Source organism: Rhizophagus irregularis, chromosome 12, assembly GCF_026210795.1.
Source record: "Rhizophagus irregularis chromosome 12, complete sequence".
In the NCBI taxonomy this organism is placed as follows: Eukaryota; Fungi; Glomeromycota; class Glomeromycetes; order Glomerales; family Glomeraceae; genus Rhizophagus; species Rhizophagus irregularis.
The window spans coordinates 3,301,019-3,321,689 of NC_089440.1; the positions used below are offsets into that span (position 1 = coordinate 3,301,019).

Below are 20,671 nucleotides of genomic sequence, written 5' to 3' on the forward strand. Positions count from 1 at the left end.
TTTAACCAGAAAAAATCTGAAATCTTATTGGCTGATTATCTCATAATTTTAAAAAACTCGCAGAACTCTCTTAGAATTATCGAGGAACTGGTAGGAAATTAGGAAAATCTCATGTAATATGATTTATAGTACATCATGTCACAATCAATTTAACTGAAGCGCTATGCATATGCATATATATAAATATAAAATTAGCCTAGTCAGGATATGACCCTATATAAATCCCAATTGAATAAAATGAATTTGGATTTAATAATGTGTAGTCTCATTAAATCGGCTACAAATCAATAAAGTCAGTATAAAGCATTAAAACTGCTATAAATCTCTAATCTATATAAATTTGAATCTGATATTATCATAGTATAACTTGATAAAATCTTTACAAAATAGCTATAAGTCACTATAAAATATTGTAACTCTTAAACAGCTTATTATTATAATTGAGTACATTTATTATGTTTGACTTTAGGAGACAAGGTTTTATTGATAATAATTATGAGGAGTATGTCGAGTATATTATGATGCATTACATTTAAAGATGGGTCCTCAATTGATTTCCAAAATCCGCAATATTGCAGATTTTAGAAATCATTTGCGCTTAGTAAGGCCTGACCAACTAGAATCTGTATTTTACATAATATAAGAGATCAAATCCAGGAGGAGAAGGGTCAAAAAAAAAATACAAATGTAAATAAGTACAAAACTGATTTATTTAGTATACTGTGCCATAAATTTTGATTTTTATAATAAATATTATCTTGCAATTTATGTATAAAGCTTATTTTGTAAACAAAATAAACAGCAATTAGCAAAATATTAACCAAATTTTATTACAAATCAATTATATTATAATTTTACTATGTATTTACGTTGCAATAAATATTTTTCTAATCTAAATTAGCTGGTTTTTCTTCGCTTATTATTATTTACTTTAACTTCTAAATAAGTACTAAATTCTTTGCCTTTATCCTGACATCTTTGACATAGTGGATATACTATTTTATATTTGGCTATTAATGTACTTGGTGTAAGGTTACTGGAGAAACTAGGGGGTTTTGGCAAGTTGGCAAAATGCCAAAATAGCGAAACTTTGCCAAAACTATATGAAAGTCTTATTAAAAAGTTGGTGAAACTCTGGAGAAAAGTGAAACCTGCCGAAACTTATTATAAATGCCAAAACTGCCAAAACTTTGCTAAAACTATAATAAAACTATAGTAAAATCTTGGAGAAACTAATCGTAGAATTTTGGAGAGGTTTAGGCAGGCAACCTTAACTTGGTGGATCAATTAAATCATTATTTGCATTACAATAATAGCATATATCAAAATTTCCAGATTTTCAGCTAGAATAGTAAAGAATTTCTATAGAGGTGTCACAAGATATTTTTACACGAATAAATAATACTTCTATCAAGTAATGATCATCAGGAAATAGAGGTGCGCCACATGAATAGTCATATGCATTCAAAGCTTGTTTGAAATCCTGCATCTCCTCTTGACTTAATGCTTTATCACTAAAAATAGCGCTGCTTTCTACAATCACAACATGTAACATAATCATGAATTTTTCCTCTAATTAATACTCCTTTTAGCGCAGGTTTAGCATTAGCTTGGTTAATTTGCAATGTTGGATGAAATTCTTCACTAGTTTCCGTTCCATAAATAATATGAAATGAAGAATAATGATCTGGATTGCCTGTAAAAATATATAGTAGCTTTTATAAGATATAATATAAAAAATTATTAACATAAAATATAAATATACCTTTTGCAGGAATTGGATCAGGTAGAAAATGTAAACTATCAAAGATAATTTGTAGAAGGCGTATTGGTGTACATATGCCACATGACGGGTCTTAGTAGTTTTTTATCTAAAAAAATATAATAAGAATATTAAATTTAAATAAACTGTATATTTATTTAAAAAATAAAATCATACTTAAAAAGAATAAGCACGTTCATGACAATGAATTTTTATAAAATTAATCAATTTTTTATGTTGCATTAATTGAACTTATGTAGTATTATTACGAGTCAATAAAGACTCAATCTTTGACATAAACTATATAGAGTGTAAATTTTGTATAAATTTAATGGATATTAAATGAATTATGTGATATAAAATATAAATATTCATTCATTCTGAGTCCTCTGCTTACTTCAAACAAGCCATTAATATCTTGTTCACTTGCAGTATTATAACATTTAAAAGGTTGATCTTTTAAAACTAATCTTTCAGAACGGCTATGTAATAAATTTTGAATATCTTTGATGCAATCTCATAATTCCCTTTCTAAATTGGCATTTTTATTTGCACTTTCACAAATTTCATCAAGTGTATTAACCTTATCAAAAAGAGCTTCTGATTCCTCATTCATTGTATTTCGCTTAATTGCTACATTTTGAAGTCCTAAATTCAAAATACTCATTATTCTTTCTGCTAGGTTTGTCCAACTATAATGAGGTGCTGTCCGCACTGCAATAAGCATATCATAATCTCTACTTAAAAAAAGACTGATTAAAGCAATTTGAACTGAGCCATAAGTACATCTATGATCAGGTCTTCTATCTGTATATAAACACAAAATTGGTGGAGAAGTATGATAGGTATACTTTGTATTGATAACGTTATGAAATTCAGTTGTATGCCGAATAGCACTACTAAGCTCAAAAACAGTGTCTTTAAAAGATACAAAAACCTCTCTATTATAAAATCCATCTGATATATCTTTTGGAATTGAAACAAAAAAAATGACTGAAGGTGTTAAAGAAAGTTTTGTAAAATCATGGTCAGCTACATCTAAAGTACTATTTTGTGCTGCTAATGATTGACGATTGTGTACTCCAGTAGAAACAGGCATACCTTTACCAATAGGAACTTTATGCTTATCATCAGCTAATATAAAACATACATATTATCGATATTGAATTAAAAATTCACGTAAATAATGAAAAAGTGCTGCATAGTAGTGGGCATCTACACTTTTTTTACAAAGAAGTCTACCTTGTACCTTGAATTTAACTTAATATCTTTCTGTATATTGTATAGCTTTTATTGCCATAGAATTTGTTGGCCAAAATTGCAACTAAATCCATTCATATGATGGTATGTGAATTGCTGCTGGAAGAGGTTCACCATGCTTAATATGTAGTCTTGCTAAAATTATATTATGAAGATCATGTATAGAAATTGCCAAAGACATATGCATAATTGTATTATGCCATCGATTATCTACAGCAGGCGTTTCCTTTATAATTAAATTTTTTGTTATTAATAAATTTTATTTATAAAAAATTTAATTTAATTTCAATAAAAAAAATACCTTATTAAAATATAGATTTAATTCTTCCCAAAATGGATCAAATTTTGTTCCCTTAAATCCACTATTTACTCACAAATCAAATATTATTGACGGATCTTCTAGTGCTAATATTAATCGTAATCTTTCTTCAACTTCACGGCTAATAGCATTTGATGTAGTAGCTGCATCACCAGTAAGGTCAAAATATAACATTTGTAATACAGCAGGAGTAACTGTTTTTATTAAAGAATACTGCATAAATAATATATATAAATATGTTAATAAATTATATAAAATTTTACAATTTACATTTTTTAAATTTTTAATTTAATTAGCAGTATTTTATTAAAAACATTTTTTCTCATCTGCTGAGTAAAGTATTTAGGCAATTCTTCATGAATTTCAGCTAACATGCAAACTTTTTCAGTTTCATCTTAAAATTTATTAATCATTTCAAATTCTGGTATTTTTCATACATACGTTATTGTACCAAGATAATTTTCTTGCGCATATCTAAGAAAATAGAATTATTAACATTAATAATAAAATATTAATAAATAATTACAAATAATTATAGCTTACATTACCTATAAATTCCAATTGGACAAGTTAATTGAAGATTTTTAAGATATCGATAACGCTTCATAATGTCTATAGGAAGATAAGAATAAATATCCATATATTGATAAAAACCACATCGTAAAATCACATCATTTAACTCTTGATATTATTCATTAAGATCATCTTCCTTACAACTAAGAACTTGAAACATACTAGCATTATTTGCTGAATTGCGTGCTGATTCATCATTATAATGAATGGCAGCCATTATTGTTTTACTTTTTACAAGATGTTCACTATATTTTCACATAATTTCTATTAAAGAAATTATAGCAGGAATAGTATTATTCCATTCACTATTATTTACCCAAGATTGACCTATAGAAAGTTCTAATGATTCAATTAAAAGATTCAGCTTCTGATGTGAAATGGATTCTTTCTTGTGATGGCTAGTATAATATGCGAGGTTATATGTATTTCTATCAGTATTATCACTTGCATATATTGCCAATTCTTTAAAAAATGAAGGCATATGACAGGAACGAGATTGTAATAATTTTAAATATGGATCAATGTACCAAAGAGCATTTGCAACATGTGTTACAAATTCTTTTTCTAAAGTTTGATGAATACCTCCTTTTCAACCAACTTTGTGATTACATAAAAGATCAATGATTTCATTATATAATAAATAGCGTCTAGTATGTTCAGTACAGTGCTGTGAAAGTTTTAGTTGTTGTGTATTTCTTATCATAATGTCAAATGCATCAGGAAAACTAGGTGGATTTATATCTCTCATAGATTCTATAAGAAGCGAAAAATTTACATAATTATATTCTAAGACTTTCATAATTTTAAGATCACTATTTAAACCATCACTTACTTCTACCCATTTGTCAGTCTTATTTTGATGAACATAAACCTTAGCACCTTTATTATTAAACTGTCCAGAAGTAAATGTTTTATATAACTCTGAATAAGATTGCTTGCCGAAACCTAGGGGTTTAGGCAAGATGGCGTTTTGCCGAAAAGCGAAATTCTGCCAAAACTATATTAAAGTTATATTAAAAAACTGGCGAAACTTTGGAGAAAGGCGAAACTGCCGAAACTTATTATAAATGCCGAAACTGCTGAAACTCTGCCGAAACTATAATAAATCTATAGTAAAATTTTGACGAAACTAATCGTAGGATTTTGAAGAGGTTTAGACAAGCAACCTTAACTCTGAAAACTGTGTATTTTCTATAATTGTGATTATTCATTCAGGTAGTACACATTTAACATTTTTAGTAACTGTTACTATAAGATATAACATGTTGTTTATACATTTATAAACATATTTAACACGTCTATTAGAAATTTTGCCATGTTTTATTTATAAAAATAACAGAAAATAGTTCTATTTATACTTTTCAGTAGAATTAAAAAGTCAATGTCAAAATATTACAGCATAGCCAAAACAATTACGTCAGTACAAATATTTACTAATAAAACATATAATTACAGCGAATTACGGCATTTTAATTATGTCTGTCATAATTCAAAAATTCAATTCCGCTGATAAGTATAGTTTTATTATAAGAAATACTTTACGTGACTAAAAGTAGAATATGATACTGATAATCTACCTGATAATTCTTTGATCGAAATCACATGACTATTAAATTTTGCAATTTTATTGGTTAGATATGTTGTATAATAATAGTAGGTACCAATCACAAAAAACAGGGGGGAGGGGTTATGTAAACTGTAAATTCTAATTAGCCAGGCCTAATCTGCAAATTCGCAAATAATTTATAGTATTGCAAATAATTTGCAAACCTGCAAACCTGCAAATCTGCAAATAATTTATAGTATCACAAATAATTTGCAAACCTACAAATAATCCGCAAATCCGTATAGTATCGCAAATAATCTGCAAATTCACAAATAATTTACATTATCACAAATTTGCGAATAAGTGGACAAAATCCACGTTTTAGTATATAAATAAATTTGGTTATATTTAATTGCTAAGATTAAATTAACATGATTTATGAGTTTACAAAATGGACAAAATTGTCCACTTTTTAGTATATAAATAAATTTGGTTATATTTAATTGTGAAGATTAAATTAACATGATTTATGAGTTTACAAAATGGACAAAATTATCCACGTTTTAGTACTATCTAACTGTTACAATTGAAACAAGTTTTTTACCATTTCTAGTTAGTATAATAAAACTAGAATAGTTATCAAATTCCAGTTTAATTTATTAATAAATATTAGTCACGCATTAGACGTATTACCGAAATTTGATTATATGATAATAATTAATATATAGGCGTTTTGCAGTAAAAAGGACTAAAAAAAATAAAAAATAAGTTAATATAAAATCTGAACAAATTATAGCATTTAGAATACTTTTGGCATATAAAAGAAAATTTGAATTTTTTTAGTAGTTTCATCTAAGGTTGCTAGGCGAAACTAAGTAGTTTAGACAATTGTTGAAATTGAAACTAGTTGAAACATTTTATTAAAAAATTAAAAATTTATGAAACTGCGAAACTGATGAAACTGATAAAACTGTAAAAAGTTTAGACATATTTTTACATAGTAATTAATAAAGTTTACCATTTATTATAATAAATTATATAATTTAATATAAATTTAACCAGTTTTGCAATTATACAATTTAATATACATTATATTAATTATTTAAATCATTATATATATTAAAATATATAGTAAGTTTAATTAATAACCAGTTTTATAATTTACTTTTTATATATTATTATTAGTACAGTCAGATCTCTATATAGTTATTTAATCAGTTCTATAAAAATTAGTAACTATATAGAGGCTTTTACTATAATGTAATTATATAAAGGTTTTTTTATATAATAAGTATATAAATTGTAGTTTTCTAAAGGTGTAATTATAAGGAGAAATTTTTATGATGTAACTATATGAAATGTTACTATATGGAAGTCTAACTATATTTATTAATAATTATATAATATTTATTTATAAAAAATTTATTTAAATATATATAATAATGTATTAATAATTATTTATTTTAAATTTTATTAATTAAAAAGTTAAGACATAGTTTAGACATTTAGCTATTGTCGAAACCTTAAACTATTACTAATTAAAGTTTAGACTTTTATCAAAAGTTAAAATGAGTTTAGCCAAGCAACCTTAGTTTCATCCCTTTTTACTGCAAAGCGTCTATATGATCAACAATACATTCTATTGATTAATCACATGTGCAGACAGACATATTTTGCATTATAATGTATCTAACCATTAATGTTTTTTACTATACTTCAGATAATTATACAGATCCTACACTAAATTACCGGATTTCATAAAATTTACTTAGTAATATACAGTAAAATTGATGATTTTTGGGCTGCATAAAAATTTATGAGTCCACAATAAAATTTGGCCAAAATTTTTTTATTGAAAGCCAATTAATTATAGTTTTTAAAAATGTAATCAGAAATATTCTATTTTTAAAATGCAAAAAAATATTTATTTGTAAAGTAATAGACAAGATATTTTATATGTAAAAATGAAAAAAAACATATAGAAAAATTATTGCTTATACTTTGCAATGAGAAAATTTTTTTATATTTTAAAAATTTTTCTTTTTTTAATAATTATAATTGATTGGCTTTTTTTTAAAAAAAAAACTCTAGTTGAATTTTATTAAAAATTCATAAACTTTTATGCAGCCCCAAAATCATTAATTTCACTATATATTACTAAGTAAATTTTATAAAATCTGGTAATTTAGTGTAGGGTTTATATAATATATATAGTATAATATACACTACTTGGACAAAAGTAGCGGGAATTCATATTTTATTAATTACTTGAAAATGTACATAATAATAATACCTGAAATTTTAATATGTGATGATGTAGACAATACAGAATATATATTCAAAATTTCATTGTTCTAGCATTCATACAACTACATTAATTAAAGAAAACTCAGAAAGAAATTTTAACAATTATCTATATATTATATAATAAAAATAAACAAATAGTCTGATACTGTCAGTTTATTAGGAATTATACATAATAATTATATCAGAAATTTTAATATGTAGTGGTACAGGTTCTTTAATTAATATATATACATCAAATATCTTTTTTCTAGTTTTTGTTTTTATATGGATTATAAAAAAAATGGAGAGAAAATTAAATTATAAAAACAATAGTACTGTTGCTAATTACCAAATTTCTTTTTTTAATTAACATAGTTGTATGAAGGCTAGAACTATGAAATTTTGAATATATATTCTTTATTATCTATGTTATTATATATTAAAATTTCAAGTATTATTAATATGTATGTTTTTGAGTAATTAATAAAATATGATGAATTCCCGCTACTTTTGTCCAAGTAGTGTATAATTTAAGGCTTTTTGAAATTTTTACAATTTTTTTTAATAGATATATATAGTATATATTTATACACATATATATTAATTTTAATATTTTACAAATAGTTTTTTTATAAGTAAAGGTTATAAACTATTTATAGGAGAAGGGGCATTGCTATTTACTTTGCTATTTATAGTGAAAAAATATTATAAATATCTGTATAAAATTATAGTTTTAAAAGCTTTTTTATATATATAAATTACATAAATAGTGAAATAAAATTTGAGTCAATCAGATTGATCTAATTTAATAAATCACGTATTGATTTATGTTACAAAATATTACTTTAAAATCATTTGCATTGACAAATTAAAAATAGTTAAATAAACCACTGATTTTGAAAGGTGGCCGTTAATTACTAAAGTAATGTAAAATTTATCTATGATAAAAGTTTTGAATTTGATGTGATTTTATGATGTGCAAAAAAAAAAGAAATCACTAATAATGTAATCAATTCATATAAAATAAATGAAAGTGCAATGATTTTCACTCTTCGTTTTCTATTCTTATTTCTCCTGATTTTGATTATCAACATTTTCAAGAGCATACCTATAGAAATAAAAATAAGTAAGAAATAATTGGATAAATCAATCAACAAAAGAAACTTACATTTTAACTTCAAATAATTCTTCCGGCATTCCATGTTGTATTTCTTCTTTTACAATTTTTAATCCAGATTTTTGAAAAATTTTTTTATAAATTTCATCTGATCTGTGTAATTTATAAGGATATTTTAGCGAATAAATAATTAGTTAAGAATAAGTATATATATGTTAATCATTTTAATTTGCAAATTTTTAAACGATAAACGTGCCTGGTAACACTACTATCAGTTTCATCAAATTGATAACCAATCACAGAAACATTCTCTTTAACTCCAATTAAACCTTTAGGTTTTAATCCTTTTTTACATCTCTCAAAAAATTTGATTAAGTCATCATCTTTTAAATGTCCAAGCACCCATTGACACCAAATTAAATCATATTTTCCTTCTTTCGGCATAAATTCTTGTAATCCACTGCAAATAAATTCTCCAATTCTACCTTCCTCTTTTTCTTTTTTAAGGAAATCATTTTCAGCTTGTTTAATAAATTTTGGCGTATATTCTACTAAGTCAACTTTTTTAAATATTCTTAACAAAAAATGTTTTGTCACTCTTCCTATACCAGCTCCACAATCGCACGCATATTCATCACTTATTCTTGGGGAAGATATTATTCTATTACGTGCTCCTTTTTTCCCATATATATATTCACTAATAAATAACCTCGAACCTTCTACATCTATTTCATCTATTTCGCCATATCCTCCCAAAACTCCGTCTATTGTCGCTGGTTTTTCTGACCAGTACTCTATTATTATTTTATTTAGAAATTAATTTTTATTCTCGAAAAAATGGCGTTTGAGGAAAAAGTTAACAATTTTACCAAGTGCATCAGTATACCAGTCCTCTTTTTGAAAGTCTGGAGTCTCTTTATCTTTTGACTACAAAAAGAAATGTCAATAAGGTAAAAAAAAGAGAAATAAATTATATCTTACATTTTCTTCGCTCATGAGTAAATGTCAACAATTGATAATCCGCACGATAATCTCACGCGTCATTGTTTTATTAGACAAAACGTCGATCCTCACGTGACTTATTTGGACACTATTTATGCATAATGATAAAATACAACTAAGACAACTAAAAGCTTGGCAGTTTACAAGTTTACATCACATCGCAATAGGTAGGAAAAAATCTCTTGGCAACTCATTTCGCAATGCTACAATTCGATTTTTTTCAAGTTTGGTCAAACTAAATTTTATAAATGGACGTTGGACGTTAAGTGTCTATCCCTTATTTGTATAGTAGGATCTTAAAAAGGATTACAAACAAATAGAACACAGAATAAATGAATAAATTAAGCCAATATTCATGTGCACAATTATAATGCATTGTAGATTACTCCTGAAGGAAATTTCGTCTGTATAAGCATTAAACAGTATAAGCCCATAAATGTATGAATTTTCTATTCTTTATAAATAAAAAAATGATTTTTTCATACCACCGCGTTAAGATAATATTATGTCTGAAAAACCATTTCCAGTTGACGCGTTTCCGAAATCTCCATTTCCAGATGGTTTAATTAGTATTTCACTTTGGGATTTTGGTTCTTTTGAACCTCTTACTTATATTTATTTTAATATAGCATTTGTTATAATTGCGTATCCGTTATATAGAATTATAGGCGGATTTTTTCGTTGGGAATTAGACGTTAAAACACCTTCAAATCATTTTAGTGACATGATGGCACTTGTTAGATATGGTTTTATCGTATTTGTTCTTGGTGGTTATGCAAGAACCTTCAAGTACGTAATTTCTTTTTTTATTAGTTTATTAATAAACAGATAATAATCATTAAATTTTCTCTCGATTTATATACAGCTGGATTATGATATTATCTTTTTATCTTGCATTATTTGGATTTGCTTTATTATCAGAACTTCCATTTGCAAAACAATCATTAATAACGTGGCGTAATTGGACAATTAAAATGTGGATGTTATTTGTAGCAGCAGTTGTCGCCGTATTAGTAATGGCTGGATTTCACATTTATTTAGCTATACAACTAATGAATGTAAATAATTTTAGAGAAAAAAATGATGTATATATAGCTTGGTATTTAGGAAGTTTAGTAATACTCCCAATTTTAATGATGTTTGCATTAATTGCAAAACAAGAACAAAATACACGATTTTTAACAAAATTTTACTTAAAAGTGATAAGTATTTTTAAAAGGATGCCCAAAAAACAACAGCCACTAACAAACGAGAATGGATCAGAAACACAACAACAAACTGATACTGAAGCTCAAAATGCTACAACTGGAACGACTCCCGATGCAGAACCTGAACAGCCTCAACCTTATAACAAAGTGGCTAGAATTCATCTACATCATTGGCAAATATTTTATTCTTTAGCTTTTTTTACTAGATTTAATCATCCCATTTCTCAAGTTGTCGGTGGTATAACTTTAGGGATTTATACTCAAGGAATTGGAGCGTAAGTAAAATAAAATAATAATCATCGCCCATATAGCTAAGGCTAATGGAGATATAATTTTCTTACTTTTTTTTTAATTTAATGAAATCATTATTTTTATAGGTATGGACCTGATAATTATCTAGAAGAAACATAAATAATACATTGCTTATAGAGATGGCCCTATAAATTTAATACTACGTGAAATCAACAGTGATTTCTAAAATGGTATAATATATTTAATAAATATCCATTGATTATTAATATTAAAATTATCATACAATTTTATAGAAAAAGAATTCAAAACTTACCTATGATATAATATAAAAAATCATAAATGATCTATATATAAAAATAGAATAATCTGTTAACAGAATTTTAATAATAATACATGATACTTATTCTTAGTAATATTACACAAAAAAATATTTTTACCAAATAAGTATAAACCTAATATCTTTTAAGTTAAGATTTTACTTTATTTAATAATTATTATTTTATAAATAAAGAAATTTGAAATATAACAAATATAACTGAAATTAAAACATTTATTACCAATTTATAAGTTTATTCCTATTTTTATATTTAAAAAGTTTATAAGTTATTAATTAAATTTCTCAATATAAAGTTAAAATAATGCATCCTTTGAACTTAATAAAAGTTGTAAAACTAGTTAAAATATATGTAATATTAAAGTATATAATTAATTAATTAAATCAAAACTGTATATGAATTTATAAAAAAAGTAATAAACTACTTATTAATAAAGAATTTGTTTAGAGTCAGTCACTGTGTGATATGTACGCAGTGCACATGATCAAAATTTTGCACACATCTTTTTTAGAAAGGATGTATGGCATGTGCACAAAAAATTTTGAAATATCCTCATGTGATTGGATGCATATGTATTACAAGAATCCCGCTTACTTATAATAAAAGTCACCGTAGAAAATTGGCCTTTACTAATAGTTTTTACCTTACTTTTTTCTTAAATTCTATTGGTTAATTAGCTAAAAAGGAAAAAAATCATAACAATGTAACATAAAATTTACTTTTATAGTAGGATCTGCAAAGAATTTTATATATGATTTTTATCTTAGGCTTGGAGGTGACCTATCTTATAAGTAAGTGAGGTCCTGTATTACAGTACCTATTATAGTAGTATAGCCATACCACTTTGCCGCACAGTAAGATTCAATAAATTGTGTGCTATCTGCACAGTAACTTTTTATTGAAAAATTAACACTGTTTAGAGTTGCTCTTTCTATATTGTATATTCTAAAAGTATCCATTTTAAAGGTTTTTTCCAAATATCTGCATATTATTGTAGCTTAAGTTTTCATCTTCTTTTATGATTAGCAAGTAATATATTAGACCATTTTGTGTTAAACAAAGTATAATATAGTGAAAATAATAAAGCTTTGTATATTAAAAGTGTTTTTCTGCTAGAACTAAATTTAAAGTTTTAATAAAGTACTTAAAATTATATTTAAAGTTAAAAGAAAATTATTATTTTTTTAATAAGATTATTTGAATTTATAGAAAATAAATGGAGACATAATTTTTATTTAAAAAGTACATTTTATTTATAATTGTAATTTAAAAAAATGCTAACTATTAAATCATAATACTACAAATAGAATTTTGATAAAAAATAATTTTTATTTATTTATTTTTTTTTTTTGCTAATCACAATACATTTACAAATTTATTAAAATACATATTAGTAATTATACAAAAATGTAAAAAACTAACTATTTTAATATTATTAACTTGTAAATCATTTGTCATTTCTTTCAGAAATTTCATATATATACTATCAGATGTTTATACTTCATACTGGCTAATTAAATAGGTAATATATTAAATTATACATTATCTTAACAAATAAATGCCTGATGTTATTATCTGTTAGACTATAAAATTTAATAATTTTTATTTTACAACTATATACTGTATTTTTTTCAAAATTAATTACCTTTCAAAATTAAGTACTTCTAAGTTTTACCAATTTTTTGAACTTTGATAAAAAGATTTTTATATAAAATATTAGTAAAAAAACTTTTAAAATTAAGTACATCTCATAAGTTTTTTAATGACTAATTTTGAAAAAATATGGTAATTATATAAATATAATAAAATAATTATTTAATTTATATCAATATAAAATTTTAGTTATAGCTAGTTTTTTTTTTACCTTTTATCCAAACTACCATTTTCTTCTATTTGAATTTCTTTTTAAAACAAAAATGCATTAAACTATTAAAAATAATGTATAGTAAATATTTCTGAATATATATAAAGTTTTTATTTAAAGCTCTAAATGATCTGGATTAGTCTTGGTTGAAAAGTAATTCAGGATCAAACCAAAAAAATTGCTTCATTTCAGTATCTAAATTATATTAAAAAAAATAATTAAGGATTGGTTTAATCCTATAATAAAAAATATTGTGAAAATATTTTTTAATTATAATTACTTTGAACAATGGTTCACAACATTTTTTTGTTATAATATTGCAAAAATATTTTTTAATTAAAATTACTTTGAAAAATATTTTGCAATATTTTTTTCATTAAATTAATTATAAAAATGTTGCACTAGTTGAAAAAGGAATATTCAGTCTTAATACAATTTAGCTTATATTTGACTAAAATTAAAAAATTTAACTTCAATTAATAATAATTTATGATTAGACATATATTCAACCTTGTTGAATTATGTTAATTAAACATTATGTGTTACACATTACGTGTATTAAAAGTTTAAAAAAGGATTATTTTATTGCATTTTTTTTTAAACTTTTTTAATTTTCTTTTTTCCTCTTTCCCTTTCTTCATTTCCTTCCTTTATTTCCTTTCCTTTCGTTTCTCTTTCCTTTTTTTTCTTTTTTCCTTTCTTTCGTTCTTTTTTTCTTCCTTTCTCTTTTCTTTCCTTCATTCTTCTTTCCCTTCTTTTCCTTTTCCCTTATTCTTTTTCCCTTTTTTCTTTTCTTCCTATAGCTTTAAAACTTTTTTGGTTATATGGTTTATGGTATTTTGAAGGTATATACCTTCGAATTTTTACTTTTTTTTAACGAAACATTTCACTAAGGTTTTCATTTTTTTCTTTTGTAGATCTAAGACATTCATTTAGAAGGCTTAGATGGACTTTTGAAGAACAAAAAAACCAAAGATTCGTAAATACGAATCTTGGTTTTTTTCTTTTTTTTAATATTATAAACGGTTATTAATAATTGTTCTTTTCTTTTTTTTTATATTCGGGTAGACTTCCAAATTTCGAAGAATAGAAAAAACCAAAATTCGTAAGTATATATGAATCTCGGTTTTATTTTTTTTATTTTTTTTTTAAAAAAATATTATGAATGGTTACTAATAACTGTTCTTTTCTTTTATTTTAGATTCGGGTGGACTTCTGAATTCTGAAGAACGGAAAAAACTAAGATTCGTAAGTATGAATTTTAGTTTTATTTTTTTATTTATTTTTTTAAATATTATGAACAGTTATTAATAACCATTCTTTTCTTTTTTTTAGGTTCTAAAGGACTTCTGATTTTTGAAAAATAAGGAACCAAGGTTCGTATTATAAATTTTGATTTTATTTTTTTTATTTTTTATTATTTTAGAATGGTTTACTAACTGTTTTTTTTTTTATAGGTTCAGTGGACTTTTGGTGAATGTGAAACCAAGATTCATAAAAATCTTGGTTTTTTATTTTATTTTTATTTTATTATTATAGAATGGTTTACAGTCAAATCTTGATATAGCAAACCCTTGATATAGTAAATTTTTCAGACAACTATAATAAATTTTCCCTTACTATAACGAATTAACCAATTAAATCTTTTAAAATCTTCATTATAGCCCTATAGCGAAGTTGAGGTTTGAAACCTAGAGTCCGTTATAATAAAGGTTAACTGTACAAAATTTATATATATAGTCGTCCTTCCCTATAGTCACCCCTATATATTCACAACTTCTCTTTGGTCACATTATTCATTGGTCCCAATTTTTTATATATAAAATTACTTCTTTATAATCACAATAGTTTTATAGTCATAATCATGCCAAAGTGTTAGCCCAAAGAAATAATAAACATAAGAAAAATTCCTTCTTTATAATCACTAACCAATTATAATAAGTTATAAAGTAATACAAATTATCACCAGCAAATTATAAAGACTTCATAGACTTTATTTAATAAGTATAAAATCACGAGATTCGTATTTTAATAAAGCATAAAAACATGAGATATACGCTTTAATAAAGTAATACGTATTATGAAAATTGTGAAATTGTTTAAACTATAAAAATACCCGATATATAATAGTAGTCAAATTGGTATTTTTCCACAATTTCCTATCTCATTTTTTTTACAATGCCACCTAATCATTTGACAAAAAGATCCCGTACCTCTATTAGTTTTGAGATGAAAAAAGAAATATGTGAATATATGCAAGCAAATCCAAATAAAAAATAGACTGATATTGCTTTACACTTTAACACAAAATATTCTGGAAAAAATACTGACAGGTCAACTATTGCTAAAATATGGCAAGACTGAAACAAATGACTTGCAGTTCTTTCAAATTTTCAAACAACACATACTTTTCGCCAACAACCTGTTTTATTTCCAGAATTAGACAAAGCTATACAACTTTGGACTTCATAGTTGTAACTGCTGGTATTCCTTTAAAAACATATGATTTTACAAGAAAAGGGTATAGAATTTGCAGGATCATTAGGAGTTGAAGACAAAATAAAATGCGGTAATGGCTGGGTACATAAATTCAAAAAACGTAATGGTTTTCATAAAATTAATTTTTCTGGTGAGGCGAATAGTGCACCGTTAGTTACATTATCAGATAAACGTTTAAAATTGCAAGAGATTTTGACTAATTATAATAGGGAAGATATTTATAATGCAGATGAAATAGGCTTATTCTTCTGAATGGAACTGAGTAAAACTCTTAGCACAGGCAAAATATCTAGCCGAAAAAAGGTAAAACATCAAGTTTACAAAGCAAAATTAGTTTTGCAATTTATTTATTTTATATGATGCTTTTTTTCTTAAATCTACATTGTACATTAATTTAGGATAAAAATCGGCTCTCAGTTCTTTTTTATGTTAATGCCACTGATTCACACACAAGTTTCCCCCTCTTGTTATTGGAAAATCACTCAATTCCTGTTGCTTTAAAAATATTAATAAATCTGCACTCCCTGTAATTTACCGTACCAATTCAAAGGCTTGGATGAGATCTGATATCTTTATTGAATGGCTTCACTATCTTGATAAGGGCAGTGACAGATATTACCTAATATTCTAAGGGGAGGGGGGTAATTGAAAATCTTAGGTTACATATAGTATATACTATATAAGGAAATTATATATATAATATATCTTACCTGGAGGAGGGGGGTAAGCTCTTATAATAAACTGATATTAGGTAATATCTGTCATTGCCCTAACTGGTTTCGTATGGAAAATTGAAATATTTTACTTATTATTGATAATGCGTAGTCTCATTTTAATCCAAAAACACTTGAAGATATTACTAATAGAGAGATTCCAATTTCAAGTAATTTAAGTGAAAATAAGTGTAATAGTAGTGAAGAAGAAAATGTTGCTGAATCATCAAAATCTGCTCAAAATAGGATAAAAAACAAATCAAAAAAGAATAAAAAAAAACCTGATATTAAGCTTACTAACATAAAGCTTGTTTATCTACACTGGTAAAAAAATGATTTATCCTACACATATCTTACACATATTGGGTACTCAAAATGTAGAAAATCATACACAAATAATACACATATCATACACATATCGGGTACTAATATATATATCATACATATATCAGGCACGTATAGGTATACTATATATATAAGTACCCGATATGTATATGATATGTGTATTATTTGTGTATGATTTTCTACATTTTGAGTACCCGATATATGTAAGATATGTGTAGGATATGTGTAGGATAGACCATTTTTTTACCAGTGTCTTCCTCCTAACATCACATCTCATCTTCAACCTATAGATGCGGGAATTATTCAAAGTTTTAAAGCCAAATATAAACGGAAATTTTGTAGATATTTGATTCATCAGTTTGATAGAGGAATTGATCAAGAAAAGTAAGTCTTAAAAAAAAAATATATATTTTTTTTGGAATTTATATTAATAATAAGGGATGTTTAATTAGAAATAAGCTAAATGTCAAAGAAGCTATTGACCAAATTGCCAAATCATGGAATAATGTTACAGAAATAACTATTCAGAATTGTTGGAAAAAAACTGGAATTCTTCCGTCTAATATAAATGAAGATGATATGGATAATATTACAAATGATGTGGACCAAGAGTCTGACTTTGAAGAAGAAATTGAATATCTTTTGAATTTGCTGGAAATTGATGATATATGTGATTATTTACAGGAATTTGATTCTTCTATTCCAACTGAAGATATTCTTACCGATGAACAAATTATAAATCTTGTACACTTTGAAGAAAATGAAGATGATAGTGATACTTCTGATGAAAAAATACCTATTGTATTAACACAACAAGCAGTTAATAGTTTGCAAACTTTTATTAAATATTTTGAACAGCATGATGATTCAGCTCAATATAATACTAATGATTTACGTACTTTTCAAAAATATCTTCATTTGACAAAAGTTAAAGAAACCAATTCAAGAAGGTAGAATACACTTGATAAATTTTTGAATAATTAATATCTTTGTTATAGTTTTTTAATGATAAAATCAATTTCAGATAAATGTGTTCTATTTTTTTGTATTAATCGTAATATCTAATATTATAATAATAAATCATTATGCTTTAAAAAAAAAAGAATTTATTTTTTTTAAAAAAAAAAACGCTGATTCTTGTTGATGTTTTACTAACTTTAATTGGATAAAAAAATATAGTCACATTTTCTCATATCATTACATATATGTGACTATATGGAAGGATTCCGTTATAAGAACACTTTCTTATAATCACAGCACTTGACAGTCCCGAGACGTCTGATTATAAGGGAAGATGACTGTATATATTTTTTTATCTCCTAAAGTGTTTTGCATTTAAATTTGCATGCAATTTTTAAAAATAATATTTAATTATTAAAAAAAATAAATTTATTAATAATTGAGATGGTACAAATTTTTTTTATGTTAAAAATCAAAATCATATTTAATTAATAAAAATAAATTTTGACGTTCAATCATGAAATTTATTAGTGATACAACTAAATTTAGTAATAATATTCATTTTTAAAATTTGCCGATTGGAAAAATATACTATATATAAAAATAAAAATTGATATTCTAAATATACTTTTTACTATCAAGTAAAGTTGTAAAGAAGATGAAATTACATATAATATATAATTTTAATAGCTTTATAATAAGTGCATGCTTAGTTTAATTTTAGAAATCTTAAAAAAAAATACATAATTTAGAAATTTTAATATGAAAAATATTTGTTAAAAAAGAAATAACATTTTTTCAATAAAATTACTGATGTTTTTTAAATAAAATAAAAAAAACAGCAGGTTATTTAGTGTAGTTTATCATATATAATAGTTTAAAGATAAAATATAAAAAAATAATACTAAAATTTTATCATGTAAAAATATCCAATTATTTCATTATCCAGTGGTTATATAAGATTGTACAATAGTTCATTAGATTCATCTCATCAAGGCGCATCCAATGGTACTAGTTATATGTCTATAACATTAATATATAACAAGTAATAGTAGTTTAAAGATTTATGAATTTTTTATTGATAATTTATTATACTTCTCCAGGACCCCAGATATCTCCAAAACAGGTCATAAGTCACACTTTCGGCAGATTAGCCCATTTTTCAGGGGGTTCAAAAAATCGTTTTTTGTAAATATCTCAGCATCTAGTATAATGTTTAGAATCATGTAATAGTTATTCGAATAACTCGAGTATATTCGAGTATTTGAATAAGCATAGTGGTTATTTGAGTATTCATTTAGCCAGATATACACAAGACTACAATAAATTACCAGATTTCTTTAAAAATGCTTGGTAATTTTCATATTGCATGAAAGTTTATAAATTTCTGATGAAATCGTTCAAATTTTTTTTTATTTGAAAGCTAGTCCATTGTAGATTTTAAATTTTAAATAAAAAAAGGATATTTTATAGTATGGAAAAAAATTGTCTAATTGTTAATTATGACAGCCTTTTTTAGAATTACAGTCAACTCTCTTTATAGTCACACATTTGGGACAGTCCATATTTGGTGATTATAAAGAGATGTGACTATATAAAAAATTTCTTATATTAGTATATCATAATTCCGGCCAAAAATTAACATAATTTTGGCCAAAATTATACTTAAAACTTTATTGTATCGTAACTCCTCCAATATTAATCGTAGAGAGATGATCTTACCGCCATTCGATTCGTCTTGATGAGACGGTTCTAATGGTATAAAATACATCGAAATCCAATCACTAGATTAATTCCCGAAATTAAAAAAATATCAATGGTTTTTGTGTAATAACTCTGCCAATATTGATCCTAGAGAGACGATCTTACTACCATTCGATTCGTCTTGATGAGACGGTTCTAATGGTATAAAATACATCGAAATCCAATCACTAGATTAATTCCCGAAATTAAAAAAATATCAATGGTTTTTGTGTAATAACTCTGCCAATATTGATCCTAGAGAGACGATCTTACTACCATTCGATTCGTCTTGATGCGACGAATCTAATGGTATAAAATACATCGAAATCCAATCACTAGATCAATTTCCGAAATTAAAAAATATTAAATAGTTTTTAAGTAGTAACTCCGTCAATATTGATCATAGAGAGATGAGCTTACCACCATTCGATTCGTCTTGATGAGGCGATTCCAACGAGCTATTAATCGTCTTTTTACAATCACTAGGTACCGAGATATTTAGCAAAATGTTAAATGGCGCAGTAAACGTAAATCAAGGAATATAATAATGCCGATGCTTAACATTTTGTTGAATAACTCATCAGCCAGTGATCGTAAAAGGATAAAACTACCACCATTCGATTCGTCTCAGTGAGACGATTCTAACAAGCTATGGTACATCTTTGTACGATTATTAGATGCCAAGTTATTTAATATATTCTTTATATAACTGTGATTATAAACGGTTCTTTTTAATATAAGATTTTTGAGGATAGGTGTGATAGTGACTATAGATAGATTGTGACTATATAGGATAGATTTTAATAATAAAGTGTTTTGAACATTCAACTGGTGTGACTATATAGTAGAATGTGACTATAACGGGAGTGACTATAGAGGGAGTTGAC

At 25.1% G+C, this 20,671-nt stretch overlaps 2 protein-coding genes across 4 annotated transcripts; one reads left to right on the forward strand and one right to left on the reverse strand.

The window, feature by feature from the left end:
- Positions 1–8,481: 8,481 nt before the first annotated feature.
- Positions 8,482–9,877, reverse strand: OCT59_004243 (uncharacterized protein). The gene is made up of 5 exons (XM_066148158.1): positions 9,845–9,877; positions 9,733–9,790; positions 9,120–9,657; positions 8,915–9,016; positions 8,482–8,854 (listed from the first exon to the last, which is right to left on the reverse strand). Exons 1-5 carry the CDS (start codon positions 9,857–9,859, stop codon positions 8,812–8,814), a joined length of 756 nt encoding a protein of 251 aa, XP_065996782.1. The 5' UTR covers positions 9,860–9,877; the 3' UTR covers positions 8,482–8,811.
- Positions 9,878–10,237: 360 nt separating this feature from the next.
- OCT59_004244 (uncharacterized protein) lies at positions 10,238–11,863 on the forward strand. Of its 3 annotated transcripts, XM_066148160.1 has the most exons (4): positions 10,238–10,303; positions 10,526–10,654; positions 10,731–11,348; positions 11,451–11,863. In XM_066148160.1, the coding sequence occupies exons 2-4, from the start codon at positions 10,590–10,592 to the stop codon at positions 11,482–11,484; spliced, it is 717 nt and encodes a 238-aa protein (XP_065996784.1). In that variant the 5' UTR covers positions 10,238–10,303; positions 10,526–10,589; the 3' UTR covers positions 11,485–11,863. The 3 variants fall into 3 exon arrangements, with proteins under 3 accessions (XP_065996784.1, XP_065996783.1, XP_065996785.1); XM_066148159.1 differs by having other exon boundaries at positions 10,268–10,654; XM_066148161.1 differs by lacking the exon at positions 10,238–10,303 and having other exon boundaries at positions 10,330–11,348.
- Positions 11,864–20,671: the final 8,808 nt, after the last annotated feature.

Bases quoted from the DNA above. Each gene is read 5' to 3' on its own strand.
- OCT59_004243 (XM_066148158.1), bottom strand. The intron at 9,658-9,732 runs GTAAAATTGTTA...AAATAATAATAG, and splicing joins CTGGTATACTGATGCACTTG to AGTACTGGTCAGAAAAACCA. The intron at 8,855-8,914 runs GTAAGTTTCTTT...TTATTTCTATAG, and splicing joins GAATTATTTGAAGTTAAAAT to GTATGCTCTTGAAAATGTTG.
- OCT59_004244 (XM_066148159.1), top strand. From the start codon at position 10,371: ATGTCTGAAAAACCATTTCCAGTTGACGCGTTTCCGAAATCTCCATTT. The intron at 10,655-10,730 runs GTACGTAATTTC...ATTTATATACAG, and splicing joins GGTTATGCAAGAACCTTCAA to CTGGATTATGATATTATCTT. The intron at 11,349-11,450 runs GTAAGTAAAATA...TTATTTTTATAG, and splicing joins TATACTCAAGGAATTGGAGC to GTATGGACCTGATAATTATC.